Source organism: Macrobrachium rosenbergii, chromosome 55 (genome assembly GCF_040412425.1).
Source record: "Macrobrachium rosenbergii isolate ZJJX-2024 chromosome 55, ASM4041242v1, whole genome shotgun sequence".
Taxonomy (NCBI): Eukaryota; Metazoa; Arthropoda; class Malacostraca; order Decapoda; family Palaemonidae; genus Macrobrachium; species Macrobrachium rosenbergii.
In genome coordinates, this window is record NC_089795.1 from 83,569,108 (window position 1) to 83,589,574 (window position 20,467).

The following is a 20,467-nucleotide window of genomic DNA, read 5'->3' on the forward strand; positions in this document are numbered from 1 at the left end:
AAGTTAGTCTTGGTCCGTCCGTTTCTTAACAGAGAGAAATTGTAGTCTGATCACCCTACACAAAGAAAAAAAAATGGGATCTTTTTGGCTTAGACCAAGCGAACGTATAGTACTAACGTGAGGTCTCGAGGTTCTTGGTTTGAATGAATTCGAGAGAGTAATCTTTTCTTGCAGATTCTTCACAAATAGATTCTTGAAACGTCATCCGTTCTTTTATTGCTGGACCTTCCTACGGCAGGGATTGTGAACCTTTTCTCCCATGATCAAGCACTCCCCAAATTATCAGACGATCGAGGCATATCTTCAAAGAAAATGGTCATACATAGAAAACTCCCAACAGGAATTAAAATTATTACGTCGTCAAATGATACCACACTGGATAACACAGTTAAAAGTTAACGTCATAAACAAAATACCATTTGATACTGCACAGAAGTGAGACTAAAGTCACTTCCTGAAGTTCCCCTTTGGAAACCCTCTGCGAGTCTAATGTCGGGAACCGGTGCTTCAGGTAACTGATAAGTTGATGGACTTGGTATTATTAATCTGCTGGCTCTGTTATCGTGGCTGAAGTTGCTGAGGATTAGCGTCACTAAATTATATGACGCAAACAACTTTTTACTCAGCCTTTGTCTTACAGGACATTGAATATGGCTATTTACTCCCACTGAAAAGGGTATCATGTCGGTTGTGATCTGAGCATTTTTTCCTTCTCAAATCCTAACTAAAACTTGTCACCTTCGAAATCTGAAAAACGAGGCCTTGGCCTATCGGCTGTTTATCTTCTTTCTTTTTCAAGTAGTTTTGTATTTAGATACATTAAGCATCTTATCACTTATAGCTGACGTTACCAAAATTTATCTTCAAAAAGTTGCTCCAAGAATGAGAAAGATGCAACAACCCGTAGATTTTCAGGATTTAACTGAAAGCCTTTGTAAAAACCAAAAAACATGACATTGAAGAATAAGTTTTGATAAGAAACTATTGATTTTGAGATACGCAAGAAGTTGGGCAGAAGAAAGAGCCTTCAAAAAGTAAAAAAATAAATAAATAAATAAAGTAAGATCACTTTTTGGACAACGATCTGAATGTTAAGAGTGAACAACTAGGCTGAGTAACGGAAAAAATAAGTGACAAAGAGTAAATGTAACACACTGCATCAGGAAAATCTACCTTTAATAGTAAATCTGATTCTCGTTAAGCCGATATTAGAAATGATTATATCCACATGACCGTATTGTAGAGTTAGCACCAGCAACCTGGATTTAATAGTCATAATTGTACTAAGTTGCTTTGCATTACTCATTAATTTATCTCGAAAAGTAAAAACGTACCTTTCAACATGAATAAGTTTTAAAAATAATCTCTCAGAGAACCATACATCTGAAATACACGCCTTTTAAGAAGTATACCTCAAAAAATCTTTTTGAAACTTACCAAGAAACATAACCTGGAAAAATCCCCTTAATAACATGCCTTCTAAATAACCCTACATCTACTTTCTCCCTACCATTATTGTCATTACAGTTTCCGACGTACCCAAGCCCCCTAAATCTACCGGAAGCCCTCTCGCCTCAGTCGGGCTTGAGATGTTTCTGCCAAGTGGAATGAGCATTTGTGAATTGCACTTTATCTTATGGCATTCCTCGACACCACGTTCCCCTGTCGTTCGTAGAAGCCTGCGAATGGTAGGTGGCAACCCATTTTCCTTTCATTTTTAAGAATTTCCTCCTCTTTAGTCTTCGTGGCGCCTGTCAGGCTGCGTCTGTCTGCCCACATTTAAATTCTATGTTTCTGCGGGCCTGGGCCAGCCAGGGCCACTGGTCCCTGCTTTAAGAAAATTACAAAAGGAATAAAAACAATTAAACGGTGCGTTGAAAACCCAGGTCGGGTGTACTCTAACATCACAGTCTAATTACGTCTAGTTCACTTCTCAGAAGTAACTTTTTCCGGAAACCATCTTTCCTTGTTATGTCTTTTTCACACTAAGCCATTCCAACCCGCTTAATCAGGATCAAGACACCCATTGTTGTCAAACAGGGCTACTTATGCCAGGACTCCACGGCTGATGTAGGAGCAAGAGCCTGTGCCAACACAAGAACGACTTATTGTAAACCAAATGTCTGGTGCCAGCATGGGCTCTTTGCCTATTGAGCACCGCACATGTGCTACAAATCAGCTCGTTGGTCATTACCATTATTGGCGTTTTGTCAAGCTTCTCAAAAAGTTTAAAAAACACATTATATAGTAATCAGAATAAATACGAGATTCAGAAGATTTACTTCCTAACGTCAAACATCACTGGTCACATGGCTCGCAAAAAAATATGCATTAGATAAAAAGATGAAGAGTTCTCAGAAATTTTGACAAAATTTTCCTTGCCATTCTAGTGACTAATCCTACTAGCATCCGAGATGACGACTGGGCACGGTCAGACGAACAAACAGAAGACAAGCAATTATGCTGACGTGAAATGTAACAGTTCTCAGGGTTTAGAACCCCTGACGGTGACGTTCTGTTTTAGTGTTTTATATAAATTCGCCTGCAAACGTACCACATCCTCCACAGTCTTCCAAATACGAGCTGTAATAAAATCATCCTATAAAAATACTCCCGTAAACTTGATGCACTGTCCCCCTTTGATTAATAATTCGTATTGGTGTCTCAAAAGTGGACGGCTGGAAAGTTAAGTATGCTGTATGTTTGTTTACAGCGGCTGTGCAAACCATAATATCCACAGATGCGTAACTCCACTTCATTACAGTAATAGTGTTCTATAAATTCAATTGTCGCTTATTGGATGAAGGAAAGTCCTACATAGCCACTGCATTTTTGCCAGAATGATGTGGACGTGTTGGGACGGCATCAGATTATAGCTGCAACAGTTTAGGAATTATTTTCAAATCTCTTCAAATTTTCATTTTTATCCGTAATGCATTAAAAATTGGAGTGCACCGTCGAGAGTCGGCTTTTACACCATGCAAAAGCAGTGAAACTGTTCGATTAATCCGAAGTTGAACCAAAATTGCTAACCTCCGTAATGTGATTTACATGATTGATTTATAATGCAACTTTATTTATCTTGCGTATCAAGTGTAAAACATTGTTTTCTATATGTATAGTTCTAGCGTTTGCATGTACTATATTTTATCAATTTCATTTAGACCTATTAAATTCTTTTAATTCAAAAACTATTAATTAAGAACTTAAGAAAAAGTTAGGAAAAACAGTACACAAATACCTGTATGATCGGCTCGGGCACATATTGTGAACGGGAGTGCCAACATAACTCTTGCAATATATAATTTCACCGATGGTAAATTTGGCTTTTCAAAATAAAAGTACATTTATCATATTATACCTACCATAACATAAGAATTGATCTTTCAATGTCAAGAAATGGTCACCAATGCCTTCGATATCACTGTTTTTGACCAAATCACACGCGATAATTTATTGGCGGTATTAATTTTCGCTATCTACATAAATTATGTGAATATATTCAATATTATTACTTGGGCGTGACTTGAATATACATGTAGCGATTTATTTATATAAGCTTTATCTGAATGGGTGAACAAAGGTGCCCAAATTCCCTTTAAGATAAAAAGTATATAGCATGAGGAGTGGTGTGGTTGGTAATTGTGGCAGCTTGTTTGAGGTGAGGGAAGAGAGAGAAGTCCTCCTGATTCTCAGTCGTGGGCTAACATTACTCTAGAGCGGACACGTGCCGCCCGCTGCCATGAATCCATTTTAATTTCGAAGAGGAAGCCGTGTCATTGTAATTCGTTATATCCATAATGACTATCATAGTGTTTCTGATTGACACGTCGGCCTCTATGAACCAAAGGACTTTCATAGGGGCCCGGCCGACGATGTTAGACATAGCGAAAGGCGCCGTCGAGACATTCGTGAAGGTGAGGAGGAGGAGGAGGAGGGTTCTTCTTCTGCTTCTGCTGCTGCTGCTGCTGCTTCGCTTCATGACGCCCTTTGCGTCGTTATTCGCGTCTTTGGGCGTCCTCTGTGGTCGTCTATGGCGAGATGAAAGTGCAATAGTTCTTTCGGCGGTGGAAAAGTGGCCCCACAGCGCGAATTAAAACGAATAAATGGCTTTGTTACGGAGGCGCTTCAAAGTGGCGGCGGTGTCCGAAAGTGTTGCTCTTGGCTTCGTTGCTAAAATGTCATCACCATCATCATCATCATCATCATCATTCATAAATACTCGTCGTTTACCACACCTAATCGCTAGGAATAGCTTTGTTAAACGGTAGTTGACGATGAGGCTCCCGAATCCAGGGGGGGAAATGGGGTTTCTCTGATAAGCAGCCTTAATTTTTTTGAGGACGAATTGCTGCTAAGTTTTCCATTGTCATTTCACTTTTTCCTCACTATCGCCTGTGTCAAGAGCTGTCAGGCTTGTGGTTAACGAGGCCTGATATTTCGTGGTTGGTTTAGGGAAAGAAATGAATTCCATAGAGATCCTTCAGAGGAATTTTGAATTATGGCCAGTGTTTGAGCGACCATATGATTTCACTTTGAAGGAAGTTGCAAGGCAATGCTAGTCTCCACATAGGCCTACTTGCAATGGGACATCATTAACCACTTTTATAAGTTGGGTTTTAACTTTTAAAGGGATTTAAGTAAGTTTTGACTCGTTTATTTTAATGCTCCAGCTTGTAAATCGTTAGGCTAGTGCAAAGTGCTCTTCGTACCCAAGACGTGTAAGCTTAGTTTCGGTTGCAGTAGGCCTACTGTTGTGTAACGTGAAGGGTTAATAGGCCTAAGCCGATTCACAAGTTAAGCTGGGATTTGGAGGCTTACAATTAACCGGAGAAAAAGTTAAGCTGGCTTAGTCTTAACTGTTTGAGAAGTTGGACGGACTGGAAGTTCACTGTTGCACAAAGTATGCCCAAGCTAAGTATACTCAGTTAAGGAGGCCTTATTTTAGTGAGCTTAGTTCCTGAAGCTTTTTATTTTAATTTTACAATAGGTTAGTTTTCCTATTTGAATATCAGGTTGGGTTAGTTTTTATTTTGAATTGTAGGATTGTGCAGCTTAGAAAACCAGTTGTCTGGATTGCAGCAAATGCCTCATCCTTCTTCATTCTTTGAACATTTCTAAATGAATAGGTTAGTTTTAGCTTAGGTCAGGTGAGTTTATACTCTCCCAGCCTATTATGTAAGACAAGACTTGTTAGGGTAAGCTGGATTATTGTATCGGTTAGCCTAGAAGTGGAATAGGGCCTCCCAGCATAGTCTTGGGCCTTGCTGTGGTTTTCGCTGGCATTCGTAAGCCTCTTCAATTCATCCTGTGTTTCATGATGGAGTTACCTTTGTTTCATTTTATTAATTGATGCATAGGCTAGGCAAATCCTTTGCTGGCTATGGGTCTACATGTGGCCAGAATTTGGTATTATCTTATATATTTTAACACCATGTAATTGAACCATTCAGTTTCCCATCTGTTTTATCTGGTTTTAATGGCTTTAGAACATTAGTGTTTGGGCAAATAGCCTCTTTTTGGGGGGGGATTAGGCAATATAATTGAGTGAATGGCATCAACTGGAGTGATTAGAAAATGTAAGTCACCAGGTAAGCCATCAGAATAACATATGGTTTATTTGTGTAATCGATAACAGTAAGAGAAAGTATATTAAACATGAAGGTTTGGTAAGGGCTATTGGAAGGATACATCCTAAGCTAACCTAACCAAGGACACCAAATTTTTAGTGGAGGGTGTGTGCATTGGAGATCTGACATAATCTGCTGTAAATCTTTCAGTGAAATATTTTGTGGGTTGTACTTTATTTAGTCTAAACTTTTGTGTTAGTTTTAACAAAAACGTTTCTTGATTTTAAAATCGCAGAAGAGTTTTGCACATCTTCTGTGGGTCACGTTTTGCTTAAGAGCAGATCAAAGACATGTTAGGATGCATCATAACCTAACCTGCCCTAGGGTGGACCCGCCAATGGGACTTAGTGCAAAGTAGTACGACGTGTGTTCTACTATTCTGCTGTATTACCCTCTTGATTATTATTGTAATCTGTGAGAGAAGTATATTCAAGTAATATTGTAATCAAAAGTTGGCAGCACATCAGGCTAAATATTGTGCAAGCAGCAGATTACTGAGTAGTAGCTATGGCGACGAGTAAACAAAAGTTATGATTTTTTCACTGCACCATATTGTGTCTCAAAAACTGCATCTGTGACAGAAAGTCAATAGATGAGAAGTTATTTAGGTTTAGGTGTTTGCTCGTAGGTACGATCAAACAACGTATTCATGTTTTGGTTGGAAGAAAAAATGGACAGATCTTATATCTATTTGTCAAAGCAGAGAAACCATTTTTTTTATTTTAATTGGTGCATTCCTAAGATCTCTCAGATTTGCTTTTATTTGTGAGACCTTATGTAGACTTTCTTTTGGTGATTGTTATACTTTATTATCAATGATTGAGGTTATGCTCTTTTGTGTCTAAATGGTGACGTTCACTAGGCACACAATTAATCTAATTTACTCTATAGAATAGGTTAGTTACAAGATAGCATTATCAGTTCCTCATTGGATGGGGTTGGTATCGTTCTTGGCTAGCACTCTGCTGGGCCCGCGTTCGATTCTCCGACCAGCCAATGAAGAATTGGAGAAATTTATTTCTGGTGATAGAAATTCGTTTCTCGTTATAATGTGGTTCAGATTCCACAATAAGCTGTAGGTCCCGATGCTAGGTAACCAATTGGTTCTTAGCCACGTAAAATAAATCTAATACTTCGGACCAGCCGTAGGAGAGCTGTCAATCAGCTCAGTGATCTGGTTAAACTAAGGTATGCTTGAGCCGTTTATCACATTTATACCTCACTGTAGCTGTAATTACTACCAATAGTATTAGGAGTAGTTTTAATTAAAAATTTTTTGCATTTGTAACTATTTTAAATGGCAACTAATCAATAATTACAACAGTTTATGTATGTACATTATATATTTCAATATTTGTGTATATACATATATATATATATATATATATATATATATATATATATATATATATATATATATATATATATATATATATATATATATATATATATATATATATATATGAACATGTATATACTAGATATTTATATATGTATACAGTATACAGATGCTCATAATATACACACACACACACACACACACACAGGCAGTCCCCGATTATCAGCGGGTGTTCCGTTCCGATGTAATGACAATAAGCTTAACATCACGATAACCAAAATCAGAGATTTTCAGTTATTACGCTCAGGTATGGCTGAGCCAATACATGATTATCAGGCTGAAAATCGCTAATTTTCGTTATTAGACAAGCCCAAACACCGGATTACACACAGCCCACCGAGCACCGGGGACTGCCTAGGTATATATATCATATATATATATATATATATATATATATATATATATATATATATATATATATATATATATATATACACAGTATACTATTCTAATTATTGATTAGTTGCCATTAAAAATATTTAAAAATTCAAATAATTTTTAATTAAAACCACTCAATACTGTTAGTGGTATTTCACTGCTACAGTGAGGTACTGTGATAATCAGCTTAATGCTTTCTTATTACTATCCTATTGTATACATCAAATTAATTTTATGACCAGTGGACATTATCACTTAGACACAGAAGACCACAAACTCAATCATTTATCATACAAATAACTTACCTATACCTTATATCTCCGCTTACTTTGCACTGGAAACTATGTTAAACATAATTGTTGTAAATTAGCAATCACACGTAAAAATATACAGCAAAAATTACTATTCATAGTCATCTCTGTTTTTAGTTTTATACAGTTTACCAGATACATATAAATATATATTTATTTGTATGTGTAAACAGAAAAGGATTGAGATTCTTGTGAATGGTAATTTTACATATGAATGATATTTTGCCAGTTGGCATAAGTTGAACCTTATTTTCGTTCATGATAATTGAATAGAAACAAGGGCCCATCTTGTCTGCATTTCAAGCCTTTTATTATAACAAAATTAATCTTTCATATGATGAATGTTTTTTGTTTGCTTGTATTTACAATAGGCCTATCCTTGCCCTTAGAAATGTTTTTTTCATAGCTGCTTTCATTTTTAAGTATAAGGGTGTCAGGTAAAATGGTACTGCAATATAGTATGTGGTTATAAGTTTAATTTAGGCTGTTATCTCAACTGGAGCTACACCTTACATTCAGGTTTCAGTGTTCTAGGTCCTCAACATAGGTTAGTGTCTTTACTTCTCATTTGTAATGAGTGTTCTAGGTCCTCAACATAGGTTAGTGTCGTTGACGAGAGTGCATCACAAGTACCAAGGCCTTTAAGAAACCCAAACTGTAATTCAGGTAGCAGATAATTATCCTTACAAAGACACTAGAAAGCATCTTCTCAAAAACTATAGATAAGACGGGTAATTAAAATCTGCCTGTGTGCCAAGGGCACGAGAAGAGAGACAGTCCTGTAGGTAATGCAACTGTGTTTTCCTTCTTCCAAATAGAAGAAAAACTTTTAAGACCAACTAATCTTCTCAAAACAGTAGTACTGTAATCTTAGGAGCAATAAAATCTTGGGTTTATAGTCTGTTGACTGTCTGTAAGGTTTCCAGCTGAAGATTTAATGAAAGATGAAATGTAGAAAATAATACAGCTAGGAGCCAAGAGGATGTTATACCATTCATTAAATTGGTGCCTTGGATTCAAGGTACGTTTCAAAGAAAAACCTAGGGTTTAATACTCTTTATCAAAAAATTCAAAATAGGTGGACCAATACTTTAAATTTGAAGCATTTGTAACATAATTGGAGAGGATGACTATCAGTATCTGAAAATGATCAGGCTATTTTAAAGTAGATTTCATGATCTGAACTGTAATCAATCCAGTGCAGCCCTAGTTGCAAATATTGAAGTGTGGACATCCAGTGAATAACTCAAAACTGTCTTGGTCATGCATCCTTACATGATCATGCTACAGCATCTGCCTTTTGGCTGTATGCTCTGTGTTTTGAAGATGACTTGTGACAAGCGATGAGGATTTCCATTGTATTGGAAGGGTATTCTCTAAATATTCTAAACCTGTTACCAACTTGACTTCTTATAGATGTGATACTTTTGTGTCACATATTGAGCTCCAGTCAACTACTGGAGTTGGTGGTTCTCAGCCTGAAGTAAAAAAAAAAAAAAATGAAAACTGCATTGCATGGAAAATTTTAGTGTAGTCTGATGAAGCAAGCAGAGATCCCAATGCCTACCACATGAAGACTTAAGCTGTTTCTTCCTTTAGATATTTGCAAAGTAGGGTACACTAGCCAGGGACAAAAAGTTAAGAGTGCTGCAAATGTACCTATCCTGTTATTTCAGTTAAGGGTTCCCTGCTAGGACCGATTCTAGAAGGGCCAGGTAGTAGCAGTTTTATATAAATAGAAAAATCGAGGAAAAAAATGCTGTTAACCATTCACCTTCTTCCACTATGGTGCTCACCAGCCCCAGCTTCCCAGTGTCTATGATTAGTTGGAAATGTCAGAGTTTCAGTTCAGACTTGTGGGTACAGTTATTTTCATTCTGTAACCTTCCCTCCCCCAAACCTCCCACTATCACTTCTGTGATTGGTCCTCAGATGTACAGGTTGGAAAGAGTAATCAGCAGCTTCATAGTTATTGTAATGCCAGACTATAAATCAACAGAGAAGTTAGCAGCATTGGATGAGATAACTGGTGTAATAGAGGAAGTTTGGGACATATTGAGGAATTATTAAAATAGGATATCAGTAATCAGCAAGATGCCTAAAGGCTGGATACTGATGATTTACCTATACCCTTGACTTAGTCAAATGATGGTTGGCAATAAGACACTTGTGGGTTAGATTTAAAAGATGTACTCTGTATGTTACAGCAAGGTCATGATAATCAAAGGAAGGTAATTACTGGTGGGCACTGCAGCTGTTTTGAGTATCTTCATCACCTCTAACCGACTTTCTTAAGTGCTTCTCCACACCCAGGCCATGTAATGCTGTTATTCACAGGAATGAAGGTTTTATCTTTTTGGTTAAGGGTCTCGTTAGTTTTCCTTCAATCACCATTAAGAATGGAAGTTTCTCTCACATGTAATTTGTTGCCTTTTCATGGTACATATTCATTAGCTCTTTTTTCAAGAGGTGTTCACCATGGGGTGGTATGAGTCAGCCTGTCAAGAAGTCAGGTCATGCTTCCAGATTCATAGGACTTACCCAAAGAATTTGTTCTTGAAATGAAGGTGAAAGTTGCAGCATGGAAAAAGGCAGAAAGCAATGCAGGTGGGGATAAAAGGATGTTGCTACAACTTTGGTTTTATCTAAAGTTTGTCACACAAGGCACACCCTAAGTAGTACTCCTGTATGGAAGGAGACTGTTGAATCCATTTGCTTGAGATACTAGTCATATGAGTCTTAGTGAATTCTCTAGGAATTGTAACACTCAGTTACATCTGTACTGACTCTTTACATATCAGTACCAAGAACAAGTCATCATATCTACGAGAGAACTATGGTATTTGTGTGTGTGTGTGTGTGTGTGCGTGTGTGCAAACTCCCATAGATGAAGTGCACCAATATGCATAATTTAGTTCTCAAAACTTTGGCTCTGCCATAGCCTTTGTTTAGTGCAGGAAGTGAGCTTAGGTGTGGTGTGCTGAACCTCCAGTCAGTTGTGAGGTTTTCTCTGTCCTCCCTCCAAGAGTAAATCTCCTTTACATTAAGACCAAATTTTATATCAGTTTGTATTTTTCATAACGTACAAACTTGGCCCACCTCAAACCACTCCTCATTTAGTTACCTGAATGATGCGTTGTAGCTGGGATGGGTCAAGGCAGGTCAGCTGTGCCCTCCTCCTTTCTGCCTCCTTGGCTAACTCCTGTTGCCACCAAAATCCTTGTACTTTTTTTAACTGGACTCCAGCCGGCACTAGAGAATTTTCATTTACGTTAAGACCGCAGGTTTGTTAGTTATGAAAAATACAAAGTGATTTAAAATTTGTCATTTTTCATGAAATCTACAGCATATTTAATTTTTTGTTTATATCTTCTTATTTCTTCCTTGCTGGTCTTATCTTTTTCACTTATGGACATTCTTTTCTTTGGGGTGTTGCTGTGCAAATTAATAGCCTTGCAGCTTGCTCTAAAAGAATGTACAGTATGACCATGCCTATTTGGCCACATGCAACAATTGTAAGCATAGTACAGTACAGTAATACTAGAAATTGTAAGGAGACATTTGAGACAGCAAATCCTAACCCAAGGGATATTGCATACTGTTCTTAAGCTTGGACCAAGGCACCTTCATTCTCTACACTTTAAAGTATTTAGGGGCCAGTAGTAATGGAGGCTGGGCGAAGGCAGGTCTACTCGTAGACTATCATTGTTACACAAAAAATATGGGATAAACATTGCTTTTTGTTGTGCTAATATAATTAAGGAAAAATTGTTACCCCAGATAATCAATTAGGCTATGTGATAACACCTTTTTCCACTCCATTTTATTACAGTTTTGTGGGAGAAGAATCTCTGTTGAGAAGTTGGAGAGAATATTTGAAGGGCAGTTTACATTTTTGTATGGCAAACATCCCCCAGGTGTTTCAGGAATCCCAGGGGATACCGTAGATATTGGTCCGTTTGATGTGATGTAGAGTCTTGTCTCTTTCAGGCTCTCAATAAGTTTGTGTAATTTGAGAGCTGTTTGCATGGAAGTGAAGCTATTCGTGATTAATTTAGTTGTAAGAAAACATGATTTAATTTGTGGAAACATGTTTCAATTTCCATATAATTTGGGCATTTTTATCTCTTTGGATGCTGACTATTTCATATATCTAATACTAAACTTTTATTTGCTGCTTTTTTTTTTTGCGAAGGACTTTAGGATGAATTCTTTTACAGTGCTACATTTATAGCATATTCCATGGATTATTGTTGAGTAATGGATGATCTTTGTAATGACCAAGTGAGTGCTGATGGAATTTTTGAGTCTTGTATATTTATACATATTTTCGTCATTGAGAGAATTGCCTTCAAGTTTGTGGGTAGCTACAGTTGTTACCAATATGTTTTCTACTTGATTGTAATTTTGATGAGGTAGTTGTGGTACAAGGGCATGGTTGTTACTGGTTGGTTAGAGACCTTGTAATAAGGTTGTTCCCCAGATTCAGACCTTCATTATGCAGGGTAAAGTACTATACTTTGATCTGTGTCCCTAGTTCATTGGTTGATTGAGAGTTATTTCCTTTACAGTACAGTACAATGGTTGCCAGAGTTATTCTTTAGGTAGGATCATGCTGCAGTTGAATGCAGTAGTAATTTGACTCAGTGACCCTGGTAGTTGTGATGCTAGTTTACTTACAGTCAGTCAGTTGAAAGTTCTTTATGCTATTGAGTGTTGACAAAAAAAGTTCTTTTAATCTTGTAGAGTAGCCAAATCCTTTGGAGGTGATGGTGTTGAAATAGAGGATGGTAACTATTCTTGCCATGAACCTGGATTTGAAGATACTGACTTCCTTAGGTCAGTGTTGCTGGAGCTTCAGGACAAAAATAATTAAGATTTAGGGGTTTGAAAAGATCTTATATTGAAAGTCTTGGTACTAACCTAGAAGGGCAGGTGATTCACATTGTTCTGTATCTGTCACCTTTTTAACATGCTTGGGAGATAATCAAGAGTAACTCAAGTATCGGGAGTGTGGGTATGCTTGCGCTTTGCTTAGAATTGTACATCTACATCTTTTTTTCTTGTCTTTACTTATGGATAGTACGTCATCAGTAAAGGTTCTAGATGCCTGGGGTGGTTTTAAGTTGTTTGGAAGAAATCTCAGTTCCTGTTCATGTCAGCCATCAGTTATGCTAAAGCATGTCACCTTTCACCCTTGTAGCCAGGAAGTGGGAATGTCTGTCACTTGCGACCAAATTACAACTGCTTGTGTAGTGCCGAGGATTGCATGAGCACAAAACATAGGGCTGCTTCCTCATAGTTTATATGTAACCATCATTTTGTTATAGTTGGAGATAGTACTGTTGGTCTTGGGTTTGTGACATTGTGCATTTTCTGGCTTTTAGTGTTTCAGGGATGCTGTTGGGACCTGTTTATCAGTCATGAGTAAAGCACCTTGGGTTGGTGTGCGTATTGGGGGCATTTTGCTTCTTTTTCTCCGCAGCTTTGGGAGTCTATTCCATTGTTCTCCCAGGGGGTTACTGCTTTATATGCCTTATGTCATTTTGAGCACGACTGAAGGTTCTTCAAAGCCTCTTGCTGTCTTTATGCTCATTCTCAGTCCATTATTCTCAGCCTACTTAGTTGTCCATCTTGAATTTTTCTTCCTACGATCTTTTTAATTAGATTGATTATTTATTCATGAGTTCAGACCATGAGAATGTGGAACTTTTATTTAATGGTATAATTAGGGGACAGGACTATATTTCAAACGCCAGCAGTGACAGTCAAAGTCATTAAATTAATAGTAATCTTGCCCCTCTGCACATATACTTGGGTGACATTCGTACACTGATGGTGTCAAGAGAATAGTAGGCAAGGATATAAAAGTAGTTCTGTTGCTATGAGCATCAGGTTTTTATTGAAGTAAGAAGAGTCTTCCTGAATTTTATGTTAGGAATGTGTGTATCTGCATGATGGTAGTACAGTAGTACAAATTGTAGTGACTTGTCAGGCTTTTTTTTCTGTATTTTTGCCCAAGCCATTTGGTTTTGTGAAGCATCAGTGCGCATTAGATTGAAGAACTCTGTTGAGCACTCCCACACTTCATTAGTGATGCCTATTTGTTTGATCTTTGACCATGGTTGCAGACAGATATAGGTGCGTCACTGTAAGAGTGCACCTTAATGCGTAATCTCCTGGATAGACTAATGTAATCCTTGAATTCCTCATAAAGCTATTATAGGAGTTTCAATGATTGTGTATGTTCTAATGTTCCACAGTTTAATGATATTATGGAGGATTAGATCAGAAAGTTTCTACATACAGTAATGGCTTTCAGCATTTTTTTTTTCTGGACTGCTGAAAGGAATATATATTACACTTATCCCAAGATATGTTATAGTAGCGTGGTAAATGCTGGAAGCACCAGACCTTGCAATTAAAGCAGTCTTCAAGGAGCATAAGAACTATAGAAAAATGTTAGTTTCTGTTCCAGCTCTGTTCATTTTGTTTTGTTCATTGAGCTTTGGTTAGGATTGCAGTATACTTTCCCTTTCTTGAGTGTGTTGAGAGTCCTTGGCTATGAGTTGATGACTTACCTAACCAGATTCGTCTCGTTTGTTCCATGTTGACCGTACTTGACACAAGCCTTTGCAACAGCCCCATTAGCCATTTAAACGGTTGCTAATTCCCTTAAGAGTGAGCATTACATGATGGAAAGACATCTATGATTTACAAGGATCTGGGATTGTACTATTTTACGTTGAGTGGTACAGTACAGTATTATTGGTTTTAGTGAGGGAGATGTCTGCTTTCTGATCTGTTATTGTTGCTAAACTGGGTATTTCAGTATTTTCAAGTTTCATGTTTTATGGTTTATGAATGATTAAATTTTAATGTGAAAGTTTGATTGTGGAATAAATAGGTTGATTTCTGTATTTTGTTTACAACTTGTTGCTTCAGTAGTTGTTTACCCTTTTGCTGTTTTTTTTATGTTGTGATGTTAATTTATTAATTTAATCACTTAAGTTTTACTTTACCTCTGGCTCAGATTCTTTATGCATGGAAATACAATAAATTTTTTATTTTTTATTTTTTGAAAATGCCAATGCTGTTTAGTGTTTTTTACTCTCAGTTGATTCACATATTAGCTTCTCATAGGTAGTGAATACTCTAATTAATTTTTTTTCGCTGTTGCATTAGAGTACAGTGAAAAATTTGAAGGCATCTCATTTTTCTTACATATATATTTGAATGTGTATTTTCAGTTGCGTCAACGTAGTCCTGAGAGCCGTGGTGATAGGTATATGTTGTTTACCTTTGAGGAACCCCCAGCTCACATAAAGGTAAGGACCAAATTGTTAGCATGAAATATATTGATTATTACAGCTGTTGGCATTGTGTTGTATTATAAACCTGTTGTTATAACATAGATGATATTGATGTTTTATGATTATGGAGAGTCTGGTACTCTTAACTTTTTTAAATGTCCACAATATGTTTTTATTGATAATTTCCTCTGTGTGATATCTACTGTATATTGCTTCTAGAACCAGACTTTATTTTTCATTGTAGGCAGGATGGAAGGAAAATCTTGCAACTTTCATGAATGAATTAAAAAACATTAAGGCTACTGGCTTATCTACTTTAGGACCTGCAATCAAGAATGTTTTTGACGTTTTGAATATCAATCGTATGCAGTCAGGTATGGCTTCTTTTCCTTTACAGAAAGAGTACAGTGTTTGTTTAAATTTGTGAATTTTCAATCTCCCATTATTACAAGCACTTTAAATACAATTTTGCAAGCACTCTCTTGAGTACAGTTTGGCAACTTGTGTAGACCTGAGATGTCTTTTTTCAGTTCTTATTTTGGGAAGTAACATAGCATGTTACAATTAATTTTTAGATTTTTTCTAAAGACTTATGTTCATTACCTACAGGGATATTATTTTAGTATGTATTATTTTAGTATATAAAGGTTTAGTGGTGATATCTTAAAACAGTGCTTCTAATACACGATCTTAATTCCAGGTATTGATACTTATGGTACTGGAAGAAGTCCGTTTTTCTTAGAACCTTCTGTAATAATTATCATAACAGATGGAGAAAAGCTCTCTTCACAACAAGGGGTTCAGGAAGATGTGAGTACACTAATTCTATTTATACAATTATATTAAAGCTGCATTGATAATTTGTTTTGTGTATTATACTTGTCTACAAACTGATAGGTATCTGTAGAAGCTATTTTTGTCTCTTGGAAGTGCATTTGTTTAAAAGAACAACAAACCAGAGGTTTATAGGTCCTCTCCATTTCTGAAAGATGATTCCAAGAACACGTGAGGCATCGTGCAGTGTCAGATCTTAGTGGCTTTAGGATTTTTAGCTCATGGGGTAAAGCAAAGTTTATTTTAGAAATCCTATCTAAGATCAATAATTCTTGTGCTGATTGATCAAGAAATACCAAAAGATTCTGTATCTTAACACTTTTGGCCAGATGTTGAGAGTGAAAAGCAGCAATGAGACAGTCATATGGACATAAGGCTGTGAATATGTGGATTAGGCCAAGTGGTTTTTACTGTTACATGCTTCATTTTTTGGTTGTAGTAGTGCTGTTGGGGGCGTGGAAGATTCATCGTCATTATAATAGAAATTTTTTTTATACAGTATTTCACTGGGATTGGTTCAGTCAGTCATTCTCCAAACAAGCGTTCTGTAATAGGTCTTTTACAGGAGGGGTATTGAAATTTTGTTTTCGTGGCTCTGATTGGGAAAAGTAGGTTAAAGCGTCATCTGTATCATTATTAGCTTGATAAGATTGCAGAGTCAAAATCTCCAATGGTTTTTCTCTAATAATAGAATTTAAATCTTATCTGTTAACTTGCTAATTCCGTAGAAACTTGATAATTGGCTAAATTTCTATAACTGATTTATTTTCAAAGCTTGACATTTGCTGTTGATTGAGGCTTGAACTGTCAGATAAGATATGTTAACTGTAAAGTATTGATGTGCATTTTGGGATACAGGGATTGGGTCACGTGAACTATTCAGTGAGTATCATGGGTCAGATGAGTCTTGATACTTTAGAGATAAGATGAAATTACTTCAGTATGTGGCATGATATTTTTTTTAAAGAATGGTTTTCTTCTGTTTAGGGATTGTACCCAAGTGTCACTGGTTACCAACTTGAAGAAAATTGGCTCCATTAACTTATTTTTGTTTATTTTTGCCTGTAACTAAAACAAAAAGTGTTTTATTTGGAATGAATCCTACCTACTGTTCAAGTTAGCTTTATCTTCACTCCTTTTGGTGTGATTGGCATTTTAAAAAAAATCAAAATACGCTTGGCTAACCCACTTGGACTGTTACTGTAGTCATCTGTTTCCCACCAGATGGTGTTGGAATGTATACGTTCCTGTAATATTTCTTCATGCTGACATGGTGGTCAGATCGCTGTTAATAATATTTTGATGAATTGGGCTATTTTCTCTTGTACGGTATTGTGCTTGTTTATGTTTTTGCTTTATGTCATCCACAACAAGCAGAGCTGAAAGCATTAGGCTATATAGGAAAGACTTTTTGAAAACTGAAAGGTAGATTTTGCAAAATGACCACATAGCCTATGTTGGGCTTGCTGCTCTGGCATGAGTAGTTTTCTTGATATGTAGATTTTGAGTGCTCTGATGAGAGGATGTAAATTTTGTTTAGCATCAGAAGATGTTAGAGGCCAATAATTTACGTGGACAGTTAGTTAGGGCTCACCAGAAGCCTACTCCGTCTTTTCCTTTTGTCTTTTGGTGTGGCTTCTCTTCCATTAACCTACCTGTTATCCTAGGTTTATTCCTCTCTCTCTCTCTTTCTGCTCCTCGTTCTTTTGCACTCTGTGTGGTTCAGGAGAAAAATAATAATTGACACATATCCTTTTATTAGTTAAGATTTCATTAGAAATATTAGGGCCAAGATCCCTCCCCCGCCCAATTTTCGACCATTTTTAGCCTTCCCAAGAGAGAAGGTTTCGGAGCCTTAGCATCTGTCTGTAGCTTGCCCTCTGGACTGGCCTTTGTCGGTTGGTTGTCTCCTCCAGCAGGGAACCAAGGCATGTCTCAGGACCAAGTTCTGTTTCCTTCAACACCTCTCTCTACTGTTTTTCTGGCTCGGGTTCAGCAAGGAAGGTCTCTGGGTGAGTTCAGGTTGCCTCTCATGTTCGTGGCCCCAGTGTTGCAATTGTGACTAACTACAAACCTGCTAAACACATCGTTTTCCTTAAATTACTTGCACTAAGTCTCCCATTCCACCCATTTTGGAGAGAGTATTGTGATTTAGGTGGACTGTAGAGTTAGGAATTCAGACATATTATGTTGGCCAGTAGTTAAGATCCGTGTGTTGGTTCTGCTGCTTTCTTTTCAGTTGGGTCCTGGCAGTTTTTCAGAAGGGCAAAAGGTAAGTTCTGTCAACATGTAGGACACGTACTTCCACTTCCCAGTACTCCCTCAGTTGAAGTAAAGTATTCTCCTGTGAGTTGAAGTCTTAGCAGTATGGATGCATCTGCTTGATATCAGACTACTGTAGTTCTCCCATATTTGGACGACTGGTTGTTTTCACCAATTTGGTATGATGAGAATTATGTTTTATGTCTAGTCTTAGGAGCGGACATTTTGTCAAGGTTGACTATCTTTGCTTTTTGAATCCAGTCAGTTGTTTATCTGAGGATGAGGATCAACTACCTCTTGTCGGAAGTTTTTTCCAACAGATAGAAAGATATCAATTTTCTACCACTGTTGAGATCTACATGGGCCATTTTGAAGAAACATTTGATTTCGCAAAGTGGAAGTGTAAACATCCTACAGCTCTTGGCAATTTGGAATATTCTTATGCAAGTCTCGATTCTTACACAAGATGACAAGGAGACACAAATCAAGAATTTTGTCCAGATTTAACAAAGAAACTTCCTTTTCCTTTGGACAGTCCAGCAATGTCATTCTTTTTCCTCGTTGTATCCTAAGAAGAAACCTTGGTACTGAAGACTGACTCAGCGGTAAGGCAAGGTCTCCATTCAGATAGTTTCCTCTGCCTCAGGTTTGCCAGAAGTTGTGGAACCTTTAGGGAGACCCAAACACCCATCTGTTCACAACTGCCCAAAACACTACACTACCAGTTTACTACCCTCCATGCCAGGACCCTGAGGCATGGGCAGTGGATGCCTTCCTTCTAGAACGTTCGAATTTAAACCTTTAAGCTTTTCCTCTGTTGGCTGTTTTTGAGGAAATAGTCGACAAGTTGAGAACTTTGCAGATCACAAGGATTATTTTGTTAGTGCATTTGTGGCCCCAAGGGAATGGCTCTCCTAACTTTCTTTCCTGGTAGTAGATGTTCCTTGTCTTCTTTCATCTGGGAAGGATCTTTTCAGAGTGTCTTAATCAGGAAGATTCCATCAACCTCCACATACTTAATCTGACTGCGTGGAGCATTTCTAGTATGGCCAGGAAAGCAATCCTTAAATTAGACCTGTATATCAATAACTGGTTAGTTTTTTGATCTTGGTGCTTGTCCTGAGTGATATCCAGCACTCATTCCACTAGATATCTTGAGTTAAGCTCTCCAGTACCTCAGATACACAAAGCAGTTTTTCTGTCACATCAATCAAGGATACCTCTTTAGTTTGCTTTCAGTTCTGCATGAGGCTGACTGGATTATTGCTCACGATTTAAAGTTTGAAGAGGTTTCCTATCTTTTGTGCTGGGAATTTCTTCTTTCAATCATGTTTTTTGGTGAAATTTAGACGTAATCCTTCAGATAGTAACATAAACTCAGTTAAGCCCTTTAATAAGGCATCACTTAAGAACTTTGGAGACACTTTTCTTTTAGGTTGTTGCAGAAAAGTGTATTAGTGAGCTTCAAGCCTTTTCTTGTATGGGGGCTTTGTTTTAGTTGCAACCCCTTTCTTTTCTTTCTTTGCCTCGAAGAAAAGATATAGAGTAGGAAGTCCTTCCCAGTTTTGTTATAGTGCTAAAACAACAGGCTTCTTGGTGAGAAAGGCAGCTAGGAAGGCTTTTTAGAGAGAACTGTTACGTCACAGCGTGGATAGGGTAAGCCAGGTTTGGCTGCGCCTGCCTCCTTCATCCCCATTGACTGGCTTCTGTTGCTGCCAAATTCCGTGTGCTATTAATAGCAGGACTCCAGCAGGCGCTGGAGAAAATCCCCCTAGGTTAAGACTGCAAGTTGGTTTATTATGTAAAATACAAATTGATTAAAATTTGTCATTTTAACTACTTTAGTAAGAAAGAATGAAAAGTAGCTGTGCTTTATGTCCCAGATTAGACTTAGTAAGAGGTTATAGTAGTGACTTTAAGCCTATCTTGTTCTTTGGCACTGCTGTAGTGACAACTTTCGTTTACTGTAGAGGGAAGGACTTGGGGTGTAAGTCCTTCCCAGATTTGTGACAGTGCCTAATTTAATTGCTTAGGTAGCAATGGAACAGTGGGTGTCTTATTACCAGTTAGAACTCATAATGGTTTACCTGGACAATCATAAACCTGAAAGAGGAGAAGTTGAGAATTTATCTGTGGTGTTAGAAGGCCAAACACTCCTGTGTCCAAGGTGGCTAAAATCAATGCACACAGAGTTGATTCCTGAGTTTTTACCATCTTTGGAAATATCCTCATGGGTTCTGTACCGTAAACATGTCTTTATTTACTTTAAAACCTTTTTCTAGAGAAGGTTGTCTTGCACCTAGGGGAATTATAACCAATTTTTGTCTCATCATTTACAAG

General features: G+C 37.4%; 1 protein-coding gene across 3 annotated transcripts in view; it reads left to right on the forward strand.

Moving 5' to 3' along the window:
• Positions 1-3,683: 3,683 nt before the first annotated feature.
• IntS6 (integrator complex subunit 6) overlaps positions 3,684-20,467 on the forward strand; it is a 41,341-nt gene continuing 24,557 nt past the window's right edge. Inside the window, exons 1-4 of one of the 3 annotated variants that reach the window (XM_067099171.1) lie at positions 3,684-3,917; positions 14,969-15,046; positions 15,276-15,405; positions 15,732-15,841. In XM_067099171.1, coding sequence (XP_066955272.1) covers positions 3,801-3,917; positions 14,969-15,046; positions 15,276-15,405; positions 15,732-15,841 — 435 coding nt within the window. In that variant the 5' untranslated portion in view covers positions 3,684-3,800. Of the gene's footprint in view, positions 3,918-4,077; positions 5,592-14,968; positions 15,047-15,275; positions 15,406-15,731; positions 15,842-20,467 lie in introns of those variants that run through there. The other 2 variants (XM_067099172.1, XM_067099173.1) reach the window with 2 other exon arrangements.